Source organism: Gymnoscopelus microlampas (genome assembly GCF_963454915.1).
Source record: "Gymnoscopelus microlampas genome assembly, chromosome: 23".
Taxonomy (NCBI): domain Eukaryota; kingdom Metazoa; phylum Chordata; class Actinopteri; order Myctophiformes; family Myctophidae; genus Gymnoscopelus; species Gymnoscopelus microlampas.
Window position 1 is genome coordinate 13,705,721 of NC_139960.1, and position 20,002 is coordinate 13,725,722.

Sequence of the window (20,002 nt, forward strand, 5' to 3'; positions counted from 1 at the left end):
GTGTTGCCAATGACGCAGCTGAAAAGGGCAATGGCGCCGCCCTGGAGAAAGGCCAAGGTGAATAGGCAGACATGGCAACACTGGTAAAAAGGAAACCCCTTGATATATGGACGGGTGTGACCTGGCTGTCGTATGGTGTGGTGTGACTGAGGTCAGAGACACTGTGACCTGTCTGTCTGTCAACACTGTGTAGACAAACAAAGACTGGACTGTCCAACATCAAGTAGAACATCAGTCTCAGCAGGACAGACACACAGACATGAAGTGGACAGTGTTACTGACCGTCTGCTGGCTTACCTGGTCAGCACAGGGCCTCATCAGGTAACCGTTACAATATTGTTTTTAAAGGCATTGAAAGTTGTTATTTTATTTCTTTTAATCCACTAAGACTGGGAACGCATATGGTTAATTTTTAGATTCCTTTGGCTTCTCAAAAATGGCACATCTACAAGGCTCATAGCGCTATGAACTTGTAGATCTACTATTTTTGAAAAATCGTGAAAATGAGTGCAGATATTTGAATTTTCAAAGCGAACATTTGTAAAGCATTTTGTTCCAGGGACCCCCAGAAGCAAAGATTTGTTCGCTTTAAAAAGTATATATTCAAAAAGATATGCAAAAATGTTCATAATAAAAAAAAAAAATGCAGATCTACAAGCTCATATTGTGGCACTCGGTGCCACGCTATGAGCTTGTATATCTGCTATTTTGTGAAATTTCACTTTCAAACACTTCTTTTAATGTCTACACTGCCATTTGAACAAGATATGTAATAATAGCTGTGCATTTATGGGGGGGAAATGCTGAATTGTTTCTGTATGAGTGACTTCTAGTACATTTGGCTAAAAGGCCAACAAAAGACTATTGATATTGCTAGTTAAATAAAATTGTTGTATTGTGATTTCTGTTTCTAATCTGCATAAACACATCCAGAGGTGGAGGAAATATGAATAAAAGCCCTGAATTTTGAGGTTAAATGCGAATGCTAGGGGGTAGCAAATGCCCGAATGACGCCCCCTGACCAGTGGTCTAAAGTAACTAAGTACATTTACTCAAGTACTGTACGACTCCACTACATCTAAATATTGTACTTTTTACTCCACTTCAATTATTTTACAGCTTTAGTTACTTCAAACTTTTTGATTGTCATCACAAAACCATTAACCACTTCAGCCCGATGTATTTTGGCCATTTGAAAATAGCCGATCGCAACGCATCGTGAGCTTGTTGATCTTCTATTTTCAAAAGATTTTTATACATTTTGAAATGGGGCGTTCTGCACAATGAGGACTTTTTAGGTATATTTTGATGCCAATACTTTTGTACTTTTACTCAAGTAAATTTTGATTACCAGACTTTTTATTCTACACTGCAGTATTGATACTTTGTAAAACATGTGAGTCCTTTTTCCCACCACTGCCCTTGACTTAGAGAATCTTTTAATGTTCTCCCACACCAGAGTTCCTCTGACGAAGGTGCGTTCGGTTCGCAGTCTGCTGCGTGCCGGTGGTGAGCTGGAGGAGTTTGTGAGAGATCACCAGGCGGACGCGTTCGGCCGTCGCTATGCTCAGTGTTTCCCTGCCGGGACGCCCTCCCTGCGTCTCCTGGACCGCACCAGGGAGAAACTCATCAACTACATGGATGTAAGAGAGAACACAGGGGACCCCCGGGGGTCCTTGAGGGGGAGTCTTCAGCCAAATTAATTAACATAGCATTAACATTTAAATTTACAGGTTTAACCACATTCGAAAATAGCTGAGGTTCAAGCTTGTATTTTTATTTATTTATTTAGAACTTTTGAAAAAAACATTGCATTATTTTGAAAAAAATAATTCCGGTCCCTCGCACAAAAATGGGGGTCCGTGGCTAAATAATGTTTTGCACAAGTTGGGGGTCTGTGACATGAAAAATCTTTGAGAAACTCTTGAGATAACCCCAAATTGATATGAATTTGGTTTAGTTAAAAAGAGGAGCCTATTGAACATGTGTATAAACGTGTGTTCATGTTTGTGGCATACCATAATATGAGTTAGTGTAAGATAACATAAGTTAACATACTGTAAGATAACTTAAGGTAAGGTAAGATAAGGGATAATAAGCTGACATGAGATACTGTATTCAGTGTGTGTGTGTGTGTGTGTGTGTGTGTGTGTGTGTGTGTGTGTGTGTGTGTGTGTGGCTTAGGCTCAGTTCTATGGCCAGATTAGTCTTGGGACTCCAAAACAGAACTTCACTGTTATATTTGATACTGGATCCGCTGACCTGTGGGTTCCTTCATCCTACTGTGTGAGCCAGGCCTGTGGTAAGCTCTGTGTGTGTGCGTACGTGCACGTTTTTGTGTCAAAATGACCTGGCCTTAAATCAGTTTATTCAACATTCAGATTAGAAGTTCATGGTCGCTCAGTGTGTGTATGCCCTATCAGTTACTGATAGATAATCTATTATTAGCTGCCAGTTCATTACAAAACCTGATAATTAATGTCATTTTATCCTCCACAATGGACTCAACAGCAAACAAATCAAAATGTCGCCTGTGTTCAGCCCTCGGCTCACCAGTCTATGTGTGTCGAAGACAATTTACCACTTAAGCGTTAATTTATACTTTGTTGTATGATGGTATTGTGTAGCGAAAATAGACGATAATCGAAAGTCATTTATAAATATATATTCCATTCAAATTGCTATGGATGTGAAGAATAGTTTCTTGTGCATGAAAAAACTCGAGGGACATTGTGACCCAGCCAGTCACTGTAGGTAGGCAAGAAAGCTCATCATGCTAGTATATTTATACACTGTGCTTGTGTGTGTGCGTCTGTATCTGCGTGTGCGTGCGTGCGTGCGTGTGTGCGTTTGTGTGTGTGTGACTGTGTGTGACTGTGTGTGACTGTTTGTTCCAGCCAACCACCAGCGCTTTAAGGCATTTGACTCTCATTCGTTCGGCCATGATGGAAGAACGTTTGGAATTAACTATGGTTCAGGACACCTGCTGGGAGTCATGGGCAGAGAGACGCTGAAGGTAACGTGTGTGTATATGCCTGAGTTATACTTTGATTTGTGCGGTGTTGTGAATCGTGTGTGAGTATAACTCAGGCTCTAATCATCAGCTTAACCCAAGCAAAGCATCTGTGTCATTTTAGATTTGAGCTTAAAAAATAGCAGATATACAAGCTCAAACAGCAGATCTACAAGCTCGTAGCGAGGCACTTATCTGCTATTTTTGAAAAATCGTCACAATTTGTGCAAATCTTTGAATATATATATTCTTGTGAACATTTTTAACTCAAATCTTTGCTTCTGGGGGGTCCCTGGAACAAAAAATTTCGAGATGGGGGTCCGTGGCCAAATACATATCATTTTGGAGGCCCTTGACAAGAAAAAGTTTGAGAACCACTGACATAGGAACATACGTTTTTCAGAAAACTGTTAGGATTTAGAAGACATTTGTAGAATCGGTCTCAGATCTTAGGCTAATAATGGGTTAAATGATATATAGTGTTCCTCTCCAGATAGGAGGTCTGACGGTGGTGCAACAGGAGTTTGGGGAGTCTGTATATGAACCGGGCCAAGCGTTTGTCATGGGTCAGTTTGACGGAGTCCTGGGTCTCGCCTACCCCTCTCTGGCCGAGATCGTTGGGAAGCCTGTGTTTGACAACATGATGACTCAGAAACTCGTAGAAAAACCTGTATTCTCATTCTACCTCAGCAGGTATTGTAATAATGGCCGACATTATCTGCTATTACTTTGACTTTTTTTTGTCAACATTGCGATCAGGAATTATATATACCGCCGATGTGTCCCAATTTGTAACCAATTTCCATAAAAATAAAGGTATTATTTGAAATACCTCAAATAATACCTTGAATAAATGTACTTAGTTGCTTTACACCACTGTTCAAAAGTCTTGTGAGGTTGTTGATCCGCTATTTATGAAATATCTTCTATTTCTGAAAAATGTTCATGAAATTGAGCACTTTTTGACAAAACATGGGTGTGCTAGGACTCTCCAAAATCAGGATCTGTGTCGGACCCAGTGGTGGAAAAAGTAGTCACATTGTTTACTTAACTAATCAATTGAATAGTTATAGTGTTTAATAATAAATCATTCATTAATAAATCATTTGAATATTCAAACATCTCTGAAGTAACTTTTTTTCATCACTGAAATAACACTGACATTTTCACTTCATTTGAACCAAAAAGTATGTAATAAAATAAACTTTTAATTTGGGGGGAAATTGTCTAAAAGAAAGCAGACCAGGGACCCAGATGGAGAGCTTCTGATTGGAGGAACGGACGAGGCGCTCTTCAGCGGACCAATCAACTGGATCCCTGTCTCTCATAAGGGATACTGGCAAATTAAGATGGAAAGGTGACACACACACACACACACACACACACACACACACACACACACACACACACACACACACACACACACACACACACACACACACACACACACACACACACACACAGAACAACAGGCAGGCCTACATAACATGTTACACAGTTACAGCATAGTATTATATTTTGGGTTGAAAACGATTTGGGAAATTAATGTGTGTGTTTGCGTGCGTGTGTGCGTGCGTGCGTGTGTCAGCATCGCCGTCCAGGGTATCGCTTCGTTCTGTCCTCGTGGTTGCGAGGCGATCGTTGACACAGGAACCTCCCTCATTGCCGGGCCGACCAATGACATTATCAAACTGCAGGAGCTGATTGGAGCCACGCCCACTAACATCGGAGAGGTTCAAAAACGAAACATAATACTTTTTATTATTGTTTAAAAAAAATAATCACATTCCATGTAAAACAAACTGTGTGTGTGTGTGTGTGTGTGTGTGTGTGTGTGTGTGTGTGTGTGTGTCAGTATCTGATAGACTGTGCCAGGTTAGCCAGCCTTCCACATGTGACGTTTGTTCTGGGAGGGGTCGAGTACACTCTGGAATCAAAGAACTACGTACGGAAGGTATGATCGATTGATTGGTCTGTCTGTCTGTCGGTTCGTCTGCCTATCTGCAGTGGTGGAAAATTGTTTTTACTTAAGTAAATGTATCAATACTGCAATACAAAAATACTCTGTTACAAGAAAAAGTCCGGAATTCAAAATATACTTGAGTAGTATAAAAGTATTGGCATCAAAATTTGCTTAAAGTACCAAAAGTAAAAGTTGTCATTGTGCAGAATGTCCGCTTTCACAAGTTCAAAATGTATAAGAGTCTTTTGAAAATAGCAGATCTACAAGCTCACAATGCGTCGCATCGCGAAGCATTGTGAGCTTGTAGATCGGCTATTTTCAAATGGCCGAAATATACAGAGGGCTGAAGTGATTAATGTACTATTAACTAGTAACTAAAGTTGTCAAATCATTGTAGTGGAGTAAAAAGTACAATATTTGCCTCTGAGATTTTACTTAAGTACAGTACTTGAGTAAATGTACTTAGTTACTTTACCCCACTGCCTATCTGTCTCCAGTTCCCCATTAAAACCTTTCTCTCTGTCCATCTCTCTCTCTCCTCTGCTGTCTGTACAGGAAGTTTTCGGGGGCAGGGAGTTGTGTTTCAGCGCCTTCCAGGCAGCGGACATGATGTCTCCCCAGGGACCTCTGTGGATCCTGGGAGACGTGTTTCTGACGCAGTACTACAGCGTCTTCGACAGAGGACAGGACCGCGTCGGGCTGGCACGGGCCAGACACCAGACAGAAGAACACTAGACACCAGTATAGCTCATCAATCATTCAATCTATCCATAACCGATAGACCCCCACACTGATCAGTATAATTGATAAACAGAGGAAATTAAAGTTTGTGCACAGCAGCATCTCTTAATGTCTCTGCTCTCATTCATTCATCACCCATGCTTTGTCGCAACAGTGACGAATCTAAAATCATCTCAACTCTCACTGTCGTGAGAACAGAACAAGACTTAAACCCATTAAGACTGGGAACGCATCTGTGTAACCACTTAAACTATTATTTTATACTTTGGCTATAATAGCAGATATACGAGGCGCTCATAGCGCGGCACCAAGCGCCACGCTATGAGCGCCTTGTATATCTGCTATTTTTGAAAAATCGTGAAAATTTGTGAAAATCTTTGAATATATTTTTAAAGCGAACATTTGGGCGGGAACAACAAATACATATCATTTTGGGTGGTCCTTGACATAGTCTCGTGTAGCCAGACAACTATTCCACAATCTCTGAATGCTATATAGAGTCTGGAACTACAACTCCCGAAATCCGAGAGAGGAAGCACTTCCATTCACAAAAATATATTTTAAAATATCTTTACATTTCATTATTTTATTTCCATTTCTGCTAAGCAGCAAGCTAAATATACTTAGATGATTTGTATTTATATTAGGATAAATTTGCGCGACTGTAAAGACGAAACGGAAGTGGGGAGGAGGCTTCATATCCGGTTTATATTCTAATCATGATCAGAGCTTCCGAGTCCCAGACTGTATGACCGGAAACATTTGAAAATTGTGGGAGGCAACAGTCTGGCCACGCGAGACTATCCTTGACATGAAAAAATGTCAAAAGTAGTCTCAAAAGTAGACCACAGCTCGGCGCTACGTGCATGACATCACCAAACGGAAGCACTTCCGGCCAGAAGTGCCTGGTGAAGTAAAAGTAAAAGTTGGGTTGTGGTTGAAAATGATTTACTACCTTCATACATCAACAGCAACAAATAGACAACAGACATTTAAAAAAAAAAACTCATGAATAAAAGTAATCAAAACACACTGTTCACCCTGCTGCTATATATACAGTGGTAGTAGTATTAGTTAAAGTAGCAGTAAGCTAGTACTATTTCATCTTGTACATTTGTAAACAGGAGGCCTACCTGGTTGATCCTGCCAGTAGCATATACTTGTCTCAAAGATTAAGCAATGCATGTCTAAGTACAAACGGCTTGTACAGTGAAACTGCAAATATTATAATTCACATTCTCCATGCTAGTGGAGAACCGTTTACAAGGTAACCAGTTTGTAAATGTATCGCTCCGCGCTAGTGGAGAACTATTTAGAAGGTAATCACCAGTTAGTAATGCCAGGTTCAGACAACAAAATAATTTTGTCTTTCACAATGGTCTGTCAGACTATGCAATTAAATTAAATTAAATTGCAATTGAATTATTGCCGCGTCTTTGTTGGGAGACTGGCTAGTGACTACATTACGTAGTATTGTATGCTATTCTTTATGTAGTGGTGGTGTCGCAGACGCCAAATCGCTGGTCTTCTGACATGTCACACTACAAGAGGGAAAGATGCATGTTTGTTCATACTAGTCGTGTGCGTCTCCGCGACATAGGAAAATGTGTCGGTGGTGGCAAACTCTGGCTGAAATAGTGTAGTCTGATCCACGCTTAAATGTAGGGCCCTGTGATTGGACGTAGCTTCTTTATAACCTCTGTGATTGGTGGTTGTTGTTGTTGTTTTGTTCATGGTTGTCATTGGCTCCCTTCCTCTCTCCGTGTCCCTCCTCCTCCTCTGCCGGGATGCCCTGGAAGTCATGGTCCGTGTTGGGGGACATGGGGGTCTGGGGGGCCGATGGGACTCGGCCCACGGCGCCCATGGGGCTGTGCAGGCTGCGGACAGAGGATTTAGACGACTGACGGGAGAACTGGAAGGAGAGGTGTCTGCCCTGCAGCCTGGACAATGGGTGTCTGGAGGGGCGGTCCTTGTCTCTGGAGGGGTGGTCCTTGTCTCTGGAGGGTTGGTCCTTGTCTCTGGAGGGGTGGTCCTTGTCTCTGGAGGGTTGGTCCTTGTCTTTTGTTTGCACACTCCAACGGAACTTCTTGGGGCCCAGCTCTGTGGGAGAGTAGCACATTGCAGAGTTGTCCCTAGGATGACAACAAGGAGAGGAAGGGTTGGTCTTATTTAAGTAAAACACATCCTTTGAGAGTATCCCGACCAGTGGTGTGTTCTACCGTGTTACGCGATATACGTAGACAGTATACCGTGCAGATTTTTTGGGAAAAAAGCGTAGACCGCCTACTAACCATTTCATCCATTGATGATACGCATGCATGTCGTGCAGGGAATAATTATTGTATACCCTCCAAAAAAAAACTAGAATACACCACTGATCTCGACTTCAATACAAACACAGAAAGATAATAATTATTTACCTGCAGACCTAAAAATACACTTCAGCTATCTGTCCGGCGTCAGTCATACATTTCAATAACACATCAAAACCAGTTTATTTGTTTCAGCATCATCTGCTATGTTATGCTCCATGTGCAATACAAAGAGGTTGTACAATCAAATATTTATTTCCCCGGATTCCTTCGATCATGACGCAACTACCCATATTGGCCCCACCCATTTGTGCCGGACTAGATTTTCCGCCACTTTGCCTTTTCTTCAAAACACTTTTTTGCTGCTACTCCTACAGATTTTGTCAAAAGCTCACATAAATCGATACACATTATCTCCTGAGTCCTGTGATCAAGATGTATCAGTCAGCTTGTTCATATTCCATTCTGTTTGGCTATGATTGACTTCCTGAAAAGATCTTTGGGCGTACGCCGTGGTACCACGTACAATGAGCAACCCTGGTCCCTGGGTAGCAAACCTGGCCTGGCGGAGGTCTACCCTTTGTAGTGTAAGTTGTGTTATCTGTGAGTTGGTACCTCAGGTTGTCCTCTGTGAGGGACGGCTCTAACTGGGCCGTCCCAGGCTTCAGCCACGCCTCCTGAGGGGCGGGGCCCCCGTCGCTACCGGCAACAGCCTCAGCACCAAACTCCATGTTGCCACGGAAGCCGGAGAACGGGGGGCTGACGACGAGCCGTGGGGGGAGGTGCGGGGAGGCGGAGGGGGAGGGCGGGGTGCTGTTGACCTCTCTGACCTCTTTCAGGGTCCCCAGGGTGTCGACGGCTGAGGGAGGGGAAGGAGTAGGGGCCCTGGATGGATGGATGATACATCATCATACAGTCTAGAGCACTGGTTCCTAAACGTTTTCGGATGATTGGCCGTCTGCATACCTGTAGTCAGTCATGAAGGGAATGAAGCCGCCGACGGCATCACTGCTGTGGCGTTTGAACGCGGGGTGGGGCGGAACCAACTCTGGAGGCTCCTGAACGCTCATCAACCGGCGGACACGCCCCATAACCTGGTAAACGTGGCAAAAACAGAAGACAATGGTCAGATGATTTTCGTTTTTAAGCCGTTTAAGCCATGGAGGGGAAAGGAACTGGTTGGAATAACGTGTTCCTTCCACACGCTACGTCCAACCGGCGAAAACCCCCCCCCCCCCCCCCCCCCCCCCCGTCAGGTGATAAGAAGCGGTCTGCTCACTCCTCATGCATTGAAGGAAGCAGGAGCTCAGTTGGCAGAGGTAGAGTAGTGCCCAGGATTACAAGCTTAGGCATTGGCACTGGGTGAAAAATGGGTTACAAAATCCACCCCTCATTCAACTGCCCATATCTATGGAATGGACGATCGCGGCCACACAATTTCTTTTCTCAGAGTCTACGAGACCCCCCCTACGTCTTTTAAAACGATCGGCGGGTCGATCGTTGTGAAGAATAATATTCTGTGATTTTTCAAAGGTGAGTGAAAACACTCGAAAATCGCTGGCACTGGCAGCAATAGACAATGTTGTTTTTGGCACTGAATGAGTTACGTGGTTAATTACACATTACCGATGTCTGTCGTCGAGCCAGAAATGACTCCTGTCGTCGAGCCAGAAACGACTCCTGTCGTCGTGGGTGACTTTCTGTAATGTCATCTTCCTCAAACTGAAGGATGTCAGACAGACTGGAGGATATAGACACAGAGATTGATTGACTAGTTCAGTGATTCTCAACCCTTTTCATTTCAAGGTTAGGGTTAGAGTTTAATATGCACTAGGCCATGGGCCCCTAATTGTTTAATTATTATTATAATTTTTTTTAAATCTCTGGGACCCAAATCTACACTGAAGATTTGTGTTTACCCCATGTCAGTGGTAGAGCCCAGAAAGGAGGCGATGCAGGTTTCTTTAGCAGCCACTGTGTACGGAGGTCTGGCCTGGTTGTCGTCCCAGTAAACATCTCTACTCATCTGAGGAAGACTCATGTGCAACTCATCTACAGCCAGGAGAGACACCTACAGAGAGACATACAGACATGAGAGACACCTACAGAGAGACACACAGACATGAGAGACACCTACAGAGAGACATACAGACATCAGAGACACCTACAGAGAGACATACAGACATCAGAGACACCTACAGAGAGACACACAGACACGAGAGACACCTACAGAGAGACCTACAGACATGAGAGACACCTACAGAGACACACAGACATGAGACACCTACAGAGAGACACACAGACATGAGAGACACCTACAGAGAGACATACAGGCTCGAGATAGACCTACAGAGACATACAGACATCAGAGACACCTACAGAGAGACATACAGACATCAAAGACACCTACAGAGAGACATACAGACAGACAGACAGACAGACAGACAGACAGACATGAGAGACACCTACAGAGACATACAGACATGAGAGACACCTACAGAGAGACATACAGACATGAGAGACACCTGCAGAGATACATACAGACATGAGAGACACCTACAGGAAAGACAGCTATATATCTGAATGATATATCTCAAAAGAAATATATGTTTTGTGATTGGTTATTGACCTGTAATTTAGGGTTATGATCGGTTTATGACCTGTATATAAGAGTTATGAATGATTGGTTATTGACCTGTTTCTGTGTGATGTGATTGGTTATTGACCTGTTTCTGTGTGTTGTGATTGGTTATTGACCTGTAGATTTCGGTCGATGATCCAGTTAGCCTCAAAGTCATCATCGTCTTCTCCAAACGGGTTGATCAGCTGTTCTGCTACCTAGTAACCACACAAACATATGAACTACCGAGCAACCACACAAACACATGAACTACCTAGTAACCACATGAACTATGTACCTAGCAACCACACAAGTTAACTATGTAGCAACCAGACACACATAAACTACCTACCTGTGTGCATGTGTAATTGCGTGCGTGCGTGCGTGCGTGCGTGCGTGTGTGTGCATGTGTTGTGTGTGTTGTGTGTGTGCGTGCATGAGTGTGTGTGTGTGTGTGTGTGTGTGTGTGTGTGTGTGTGTGTGTGTGTGTGTGTGTGTGTGTGTGTGTGTGTGTGTGTGTGTGTGTGTGTGTGTGTGTGTGTGTGTGTGTGTGTGTGTGTGTGTGTGTGTGTGTGAGTGCGTGTGACCTTGAGCCAGCCAGCATAGAAGACAAATTGCAGCAGGGTGAAAATAGGAATGTAGAGGTCAAGGTCATGTCCATGGTACCCCCGGGCAGGGTCGAGGAACTGTCGACCAATCAAACACGCAAAGAAGAAAGTGTAGACAGCTAAAGTTACAACCTGAAGAGAAAGACACACACACACACGCAAACACACACACACACACACACACACACACACACACACACACACACACACACACACACACACACACACACACACACACACACACACACACACACACACACGAACACACGAACACACACAGAAAGAGAGACAGTGAAATTTAAAATTCGATAAAGGACAAAATATCTGATGTTGTTGTCTTGGTGCTTTGTTACTAAGGAGAGTTTCCAGCCGTGGGCAGACCGGATGAGAGGTGATTAGGACAGATCAGGTTACGTGTGTGTGTGTGTGTGTGTGTGTGTGTGTGTGTGTGTGTGTGTGTGTGTGTGTGTGAGTCTATTTTTTTGGCGTCTGTATATATACGGTATGTATATTTGAATGTGCGTATATGGGTATATGCACACATTCGGGTGTATATCTTACACTTTCACGCATGTAGGTGTGAAGTCATGAATGTAAATATGGAAACATTTTGAGTGTTCGATTAATATGAACAACCTAAGTAGTTTTGACTGTAATTGAGGATCATTTTGGAGTGTTCATTCAATATAAACTTTGTCACAAAAAATAACTTAAACCAACATGTATAAAGGATAGGCATTAATAAGCTATGAGCAGCCTATGCCTTTTCGATCAAACAGTATGAAATATTGAATTACAGTGTGTTATGTTTTGTGATACTGTTGATGTGCATCGAAATAAACTAAACTAAACTAAAGCGCACATACACAACCAGTTGGGAAGCAGGGAAATACAAAACATTCTGATGGATGGATGGACGGACGGACGGACAGACGGATACATGGCTGGATGGATGAATGCATGCAAGGATGGATGCATGGATGCCGGATGCATGCGGGAGGCCGGGATGCATGGATGTCTAGAGCAGGGGTCTTCAACGTTTTCAGGCCAAGGACCCCCTAGCTGAGAGAGAGATGAAGCAGGGACCCCCTCTATATCGTATGAAATTGTGTTTCAGATTTGACATTTTTTGTTTACGTGGTCTGCTCTTTTTTCCCTCTACACCTATAGCCTCTTTGCCAAAAATAGCAGATCTACAAGCTCACAACGCCTCGCGCTGCGAGGCGTTGTGAGCTTGTAGATCGGCTATTTTTGGCTAAAGTTCTCCTCAGAAAAGGGATGCTAGGGTTCAAGTGGTTAAGGTAAAATATACAAATCCTATCACACAAATATTTGGTGGACCCCCTGTAGTAACTCTGAGGACCCCCTAGGGGTCCCGGACCCCCTGTTGAAGACCCCTGGTCTAGACAGAGAGACATGTACCTGCGTGTAGACCAGAGGAATGCCCACCCAGTTATATCCAAACAGAGTGGAGCACCATGTTCTGAATGTATTCATTTCCTATAGACACAGACATGCAGAATAAAAGATGGAATGAGAAATAGTATATAGTTTACCATAGCAAAGTATTTAGTACAATATAAACTATAATATAGTATTTAATATAATATAGCCTACAGTTTAATCCATTAAGACCGGGAACGTGTCATTTTAAGATTTTTTTAGGCTATTAAAAAATAGCAGATATACAAGCTATGAGCTCGTATATTTGCCATTTTTTTTAAATCGAGAAAATTGGTGCAAATATTTGAATATATATATTTTTAAAAGCGAACATTTTTAACTCAAATCTTTGCTTCTGGGGGATTCTACAAATGTCTTCTAAATCCTTTTTGAAAAAAACGTATATTGCTATAATATCAGTGGTTCTCAAACTCTTTTCATGTCAAGGACCCCCAGAATTATATGTATTTTCCCGCTAAAACATTTTGTTCCATGCAGGGACCCCTCAGAAGCAAATATTGGAGTTAAAAAATGTCAGATTTCCATGATTTGTCAAAAACAATTGCAGATCTACAAGCGTATACATGCTGTGCTACGAGCTTGTAGATCTGCTATTTTTTTTTTTATCTGAAAATGACACAGATGCGTTGCCGGTCTTAATGGGCTAATTCTACCTTAACAACTAAAGGATTGTGTATTATTTCAATGTGCTTCAAATGAGTTCTATAGGCTACACACTACAGTATAGCATGTTACAGTGAGTATTGTCTGTAGATCCACGCTGTCTCGTATTCGTCCTTCTCTCCGTGCTTTGGAGCACAGGTTGGTGAACCACACCACTGGAACCCAGTACTTCAGATGAGGAGAACAGATATTATCAAACACTTTCCGCTCTTCTGGAGTCATAAAACCTACAGACAGACAGACAGAGAGAGTTTTCGGAGTGTGAATTCGGAGACTTGGAACTTGTAATAAAACCTACAGGTTGTTTTCATACAGTAAAAAAAAAGGGCTGGAGTTAACAACCAGTTAACTAACTGGTCTGAATAGAAGTTAGAACCAGTTGACTAACTAGTAGAATAGGAAGCCAGCAGTAATCTGATGCTTTAGAGTCATATGATAACTATATATTACTATAAATATAATTTCTGAAGAATGAAGGCCATCTTAACTGGCTGATAATGAGCAAATCCCATGGGTTGCAGGAAATATTAGCGACAGAGGAGAAGAGTGTCTGTTGTTTTGATTGATTTTATTTGACCTGGGAGTTCAGTTCAGTTCAGTTCAGTTCAGTTCAGTTCAGTTCAGACAGACAGACAGACAGACAGACAGACAGACAGACAGACAGACAGACAGACAGACAGACAGACAGACAGACAGACAGGCAAATAGACAGACAGACAGACAGACAGACAGACAGACAGACAGACAGACAGACAGACAGACAGACAGACAGACAGACAGACAGACACTTACCTGCCTCTACCACATGGTCAATGGTGGGAAATCGTTTACAGACGGCAGTACTGACCGAGCGCAGGATGAGCAGAGATGTCAGGTTAACGTAACGCATCAATGTACGCCGTAACAGGCGGCCGTATTCATCAGAGCCCTGGACACAACTGGGGGGGGGGGGGGGGGGGGGGTATTATACTTTTACTCCACTACAATTATTTGAAAACTTGAATTACTGGTTACTCTGTATTTCTTTTATTATTATTACAAAACCACTTCAGCCTTATATACATTTCATCTACAAGCTCACTAGATCTGCTATTTTCAAATACATTTTGTATACATTTGAAAACTTGTGAAATGGGACATTCTACATAATGAGTACTTTCTACTTTTGATACTTTAACTACATTTTGATACCCATACTTTTGTACTTTTACTCAAGTACATTTTTAATTCCAGACTTTTACTTGTAACAGAGTATTTCTGCATTGCAGTATTGATACTTTTACTTAAGTAAAACATTTTTAGTATTTTTCCCATCACTGCTAAATGAAACAGATGGGTAGTATACCTGGAGATGAGGAACATGAGTCTGTCCGGCCAGGGCAGGTTGACAAACTGGTTCCACCATCGATTCACCACCAGAGTGACATAGAAACCTTCCATAAATCAAAGAAAGAGATGAGATCAGTGGTGGAAGAAGTACTCAGAAGTAAAAGTAGCAATACCACAGTATGAAAACAAGTTACAAGTAAAAGGCCTGTGTTCAAAATGTTACTTGAATAAATGTACAAAAGTATTGGCATCAAAATATACTTAAAGTACCAAAAGTAAAAGTACTAAAATGTTTGAAAATAGCCTATGTATATAATAGGGCTAAAGTGGTTAATGTTAATGTTTTATAATATAATCATTTATATCTGCAAAGTAACTAGTAACTAGAGTTTTCAAATAATTGTAGTGGAGTAAAAGTACTATTTTTGCCTCTGAGATGTAGTGGAGTAGAAGTAAAAGTACTGAAAATTGTAAATACTCCAGTAAAGTAAAGATACCTCAAAATTGTAGTTAAGTACAGTACTTGAGTAAATGTACTTAGTTATCATCAGTCAGACTGAGCTAAAAAAAAGTCAGACTGAGCTAAAAAACACAATTAGTATTTTTATTTTCCCAAATACTGTATGTCCACGTTCAACTTACATTTACAAATTGATTAAGTGGTTATCTTGTAAACTAGGAGCCCTAATACCCATTTACGGGGGAAAAAACATGACTGTCATTGTATTGTGTAATCTGAGCTAAAGCCTTTCTCCTAATGAGTTTCAGCTGGAATGGAAGCTAGATGGAGCTAACATCATTGTCTGACACTCCAATCTAATCTACGCACAGATGCACATTAAAACGCACGCACGCACGCACGCACGCACGCACGCACGCACGCACGCACGCACGCACGCACGCACGCACGCACACACACACACACACACACACACACACACACACACACACACACACACACACACACACACACACACACACACACACACATATACTGTACAAGTAAAAGTCCGGAATTCTAAATTTACTTGAGTAAAAGTACCAAAGGTATTGGCATCAAAATGTACTTGAGGTACCAAAAGTAAAAGTACTCATTATGCAGAATGTCCATTTCAAGTTTAGAAATGTATAAAACTCTTTAAAAAATAGCAGATCTACAAGCTCACAATGCGTCACATCGCGACGCATTGTGAGCTTGTAGATCTGCTATTTTCAAATAGCCGAAATCTCTATAGAGCTTAAGTGGTTGTATGTATGTATGTAATGTATGTATAGTAATACAAATCTAAATCTAAAAAGTCTAACAGTCACTCATTAAACCTTTCAGTGGGTAAACTCAAAGAGTAAACCATAAACCAGTCAGTCAGTCATATATATCATACTCAGTAAAAGTGGTCATTCAGTCAGACCTACCCAGTATGAAGGTGACTGGAATCTGTTCAGCATGTCTGTCACAGTACAGAGACAGCTTCTCAAAGAATCTCCTCTGGTCCTCTGATAACACCTTCCTATGACACACCAATTGATCAATCAATTAATTAATCAATTAATTAATCAATCAATTAATTAATTAATCAATCAATTACTCTGCTTAATAAAGAGGACGAGAGGTGTGGCATGGTTCAATAAGTTATGTCATGACCACAAGATACAAGTCACGACAACCACATCCTGATCTTGTGGCCACAAATATGCAGTGGTGGAAAGTAGCTAAGTACATTTACTCAAGTACTGTACTTAAGTACAATTTTTAGCACTTTTACTTTACCTGAATATTTCCAATTGTATATACTTTTACTTCACTACATCTCGGAGGCAAATAATGTACTACAATTGAATCCACTACAATTGAACTTTTCCCACTACTTTTCCCACTACTACACTACAACAGAAAACTTTAGTTACTAGTTATACTTTGTAGATTTTAATCATTATTACAAAACATACATTAACCACTTCAGCCCTATATACATTTCGGCCGTTTTTAAAATAGCCGATCTACAAGCTCACAATGCGTCGCATCGCGACGCATTGTGAGCTTGTAGATCTGCTATTTTCAAAAGATTTTTATACATTTTATTTATTTGAAAACTTGTGAAATGGGACTTCCTGCATATTGACTTCTTTTGGTACTTTAAGTACATTTTGATACCAATACTTGCGCTTTTACTCAAGTAAATTTTGAATTCCGAACTTTTGCTTGCGGAGTACGGGGTACTTCAACATTGCAGTATCGATACTTTTACATAAGAAAAGCATGTGAGTACTTTTTCCACCACTGCATATCATCATATCATATCATATTGGAGTGATCCAATATACATGTAGCGCTACATAACAATATTTCACATACATACTAAAGCTTAATAATATTATATAATAAGAGCTAAATGTCTGTTATAAACTTTCACTCCTACTGTCTGTCTCTCTCCCAACTGTCCTACTGTCTGTCTCTCCTATACTGTCTCCCTCTTAGCTGTCCTACTGTCTGTCTCTCATACACTGTCTCTCTCTCTCTCAGCTGTCTGTCTGTCTCTCATACACTGTGTCTCTCTCTCTCTCTCTCAGCTGTCTGTCTGTCTCTCATACACTGTCTGTCTCTCAGCTGTCCTACTGTCTGTCTATATTACACTGTCTCCCTCTCAGCTGTCTGTCTCTCATACACTGTCTCTCTCTCTCAGCTGTCTGTCTGTCTGTCTCTCATACACTGTCTGTCTCTCAGCTGTCCTACTGTCTGTCTATATTACACTGTCTCCCTCTCAGCTGTCTGTCTCTCATACACTGTCTCCCTCTCACCTGTCCTACTGTCTGTCTCTCCTGAACTGTCTCCATCTCACCTGTCCTACTGTCTGTCTCTCCTACACTGTCTCCCTCTCACCTGTCCTACTGTCTGTCTCTCCTACACTGTCTCCCTCTCACCTGTCCTACTGTCTGTCTCTCCTATACTGTCTCCCTCTCAGCTGTCCTACTGTCTGTCTCTCCTACATTGTCTCCGTCTCAGCCGTCCTACTGTCTGTCTCTCCTGTCTGTCTCTCCTGTCTGTCTCTCCTGTGTGTGTGTGTGTGTGTGTGTGTGTGTGTGTGTGTGTGTGTGTGTGTGTGTGTGTGTGTGTGTGTGTGTGTGTGTGTGTGTGTGTGTGTGTGTGTGTGTGTGTGTACCTGTAGACCACACTGAGCACAGCGTAGAGAAGGGTGAACACGGTGAACTCCCTGTAGAGAAGTCGGTAGATGCTTCCTTTCCAACGCAGCAACAGACGATGGAACCCAAAGAACGTCGCATTGGCAACCTGACTGGAGTACGTCACTGTCATTATCACTGACAGACAGACAGGCAGGCAGACAGACAGACAGACAGACAGACAGACAGACAGACAGACAGACAGACAGACAGACAGACAGAATGAAAGAAAGATAAATGGTGTGACACACACACACACACACACACACACACACACACACACACACACACACACACACACACACACACACACACACACACACACACACACACACACACACACACACATGCAATGAGAGTATAACATGAGTTTCTACTTACAGATATGACCTGGTCTTCATGTGGTCTGGCGTCTCTCCTGTTATTTAGCCTGGAACTGTTGGAGAAATACCTACCACTGTGTTCTCTCTCTCTCTCTCTCTCTCTCTCTCTCTCTCTCTCTCTCTCTCTCTCTCTCTCTCTCTCTCTCTCTCTGTGTTCCTCTCTTTCTCTCTCCTGTGTGTCACCCACCTCTCCCCCTCTCAACCTCTCTTTTTCTACTCTTCTTTCTGTCCTACCCTCTCTACCTCTTGCTCTCTCTATCTGTCTCTCTTGTCCCCCCCCCCCCCCCCCCCCCCCCATCCAGGTTTTCCACTGTCTCGATCTGTCTTTATTGTCACTGTGTCACTGCCATGCTGTGCCTATGTGGCTTAGAGTGTGTGTGTGTGTGTGTGTGTGTGTGTGTGTGTGTGTGTGTGTGTGTGTGTGTGTGTGTGTGTGTGTGTGTGTGGGTGTGGTTGTGTGCGTGTGTGTGTGTGTGCGTGTGTGACATTTATGTTCATTTATAAATAGTAGTGTTGTTTGCAGCTGGCCAGTGAGTCTCAGGTCAACAACTTAAATACATTATGTGTATGTGCTAATGTTGATAAGCGAGACTAGGGATGCACCGATATGGAAATTCTTGGCCGATACCGATGTTTAAAATAACAATTTAGCCGATAGCCGATGATAACAATATTTATTATTTAGTTTTTGTTGTTGTTATTTCCCCCTTTTGTGCCAGGGAAACAAATACATCTTCATTATAAGAAATAACTGTTCAGAATCTGCAGAAACACAACATAATAGACCATATTCACACGGCGGCCATATTGCCATTAAGTCAATGAAATGCCACCCCAGTTGCCACCCCATTTGCCACAGCAACGCAATGTTAAATTCCAAAATGGCCGCCGTGTGAATATGGACTATTGCCTTGATGCAAGGAACATTAACGAGTGTCAACGTCAACGAGCATCAGCTGGACAGTGACTCCACACCTCAGCTGTGCTGAACTGTAAGTGACTGGAGTTAGTAAAAAAAAAAGCCCTTGAATATGACATGATAATGTTTACTGTGATTATGGTAAGCTTACATTTCATTATCATATCACAAACGCCATCGAGTAAGAACTCTCAACTTTAACCAGCCGATACCGATGTTGACCGATATATCGGTTCAGCCATGATAATGACCCATGTCCTCTGTTTGAAAAGTGCAGTAAAAATGATTATTATTATTGGTAGCAGTATGTTGTTGTTGTTCTCCCCTGCAGCACCAGAGCCAAGTAGCCCAACATGGAGCACTATTGTAGGGTAGAGGTGGAAGGGTTGAGTGGGTGTGGTGTGGAGGTCAGTGTGGAGTACTACTGAACCCCAGTTCAATATTCGGCCAGACAATGACACCTAGTGGCCAAGCCTTTGTACTGCATGTTGACTACTGTATTTGCTGTATTATAAGCTACTCCCCCTTTCTTTTTTGTTTAACTGGTTACTGTTTATCATTCTAATGTAATGCCACAACCCACAACCAGTCATTTTTTGTATTTAATACACAAGTGATTGTGGACAGAGTAATAGTATTGCACAATACAGACATACTTGTTTTGTTTTTACTCATCTTGTCTAGCTATGTGTTTTGCCATTCTCTTTTTTTTATTGACTAACATGCAGTGGTGGACTGTAACGGAGTAAATTTACTTGGGTACTGTACTTGAGTACATATTTTGAGTATTTGTACTTTACTTGAGTATTC

At 42.0% G+C, this 20,002-nt stretch overlaps 2 protein-coding genes across 3 annotated transcripts; one reads left to right on the forward strand and one right to left on the reverse strand.

Moving 5' to 3' along the window:
• Nucleotides 1-30: 30 nt before the first annotated feature.
• nots (nothepsin) lies at nucleotides 31-5,711 on the forward strand (the record flags this gene model as incomplete). Its single annotated transcript, XM_084049491.1, has 10 exons — nucleotides 31-57; nucleotides 194-321; nucleotides 1,460-1,643; nucleotides 2,185-2,302; nucleotides 2,898-3,016; nucleotides 3,507-3,706; nucleotides 4,248-4,370; nucleotides 4,602-4,746; nucleotides 4,869-4,967; nucleotides 5,532-5,711. 10 exons carry the CDS (start codon nucleotides 31-33, stop codon nucleotides 5,709-5,711), a joined length of 1,323 nt encoding a protein of 440 aa, XP_083905617.1.
• Nucleotides 5,712-6,650: 939 nt separating this feature from the next.
• On the reverse strand, nucleotides 6,651-18,344 carry LOC311039798 (bestrophin-4-like). Of its 2 annotated transcripts, XM_084049782.1 has the most exons (14): nucleotides 18,272-18,344; nucleotides 17,872-18,028; nucleotides 16,127-16,221; nucleotides 14,730-14,817; nucleotides 14,177-14,322; nucleotides 13,457-13,611; nucleotides 12,680-12,757; nucleotides 11,237-11,389; nucleotides 10,787-10,867; nucleotides 9,949-10,100; nucleotides 9,656-9,770; nucleotides 8,996-9,123; nucleotides 8,645-8,914; nucleotides 6,651-7,849 (listed from the first exon to the last, which is right to left on the reverse strand). In XM_084049782.1, the coding sequence occupies exons 2-14, from the start codon at nucleotides 18,021-18,023 to the stop codon at nucleotides 7,408-7,410; spliced, it is 2,055 nt and encodes a 684-aa protein (XP_083905908.1). In that variant the 5' UTR covers nucleotides 18,024-18,028; nucleotides 18,272-18,344; the 3' UTR covers nucleotides 6,651-7,407. The 2 variants fall into 2 exon arrangements, with proteins under 2 accessions (XP_083905908.1, XP_083905909.1); XM_084049783.1 differs by lacking the exon at nucleotides 11,237-11,389.
• Nucleotides 18,345-20,002: the final 1,658 nt, after the last annotated feature.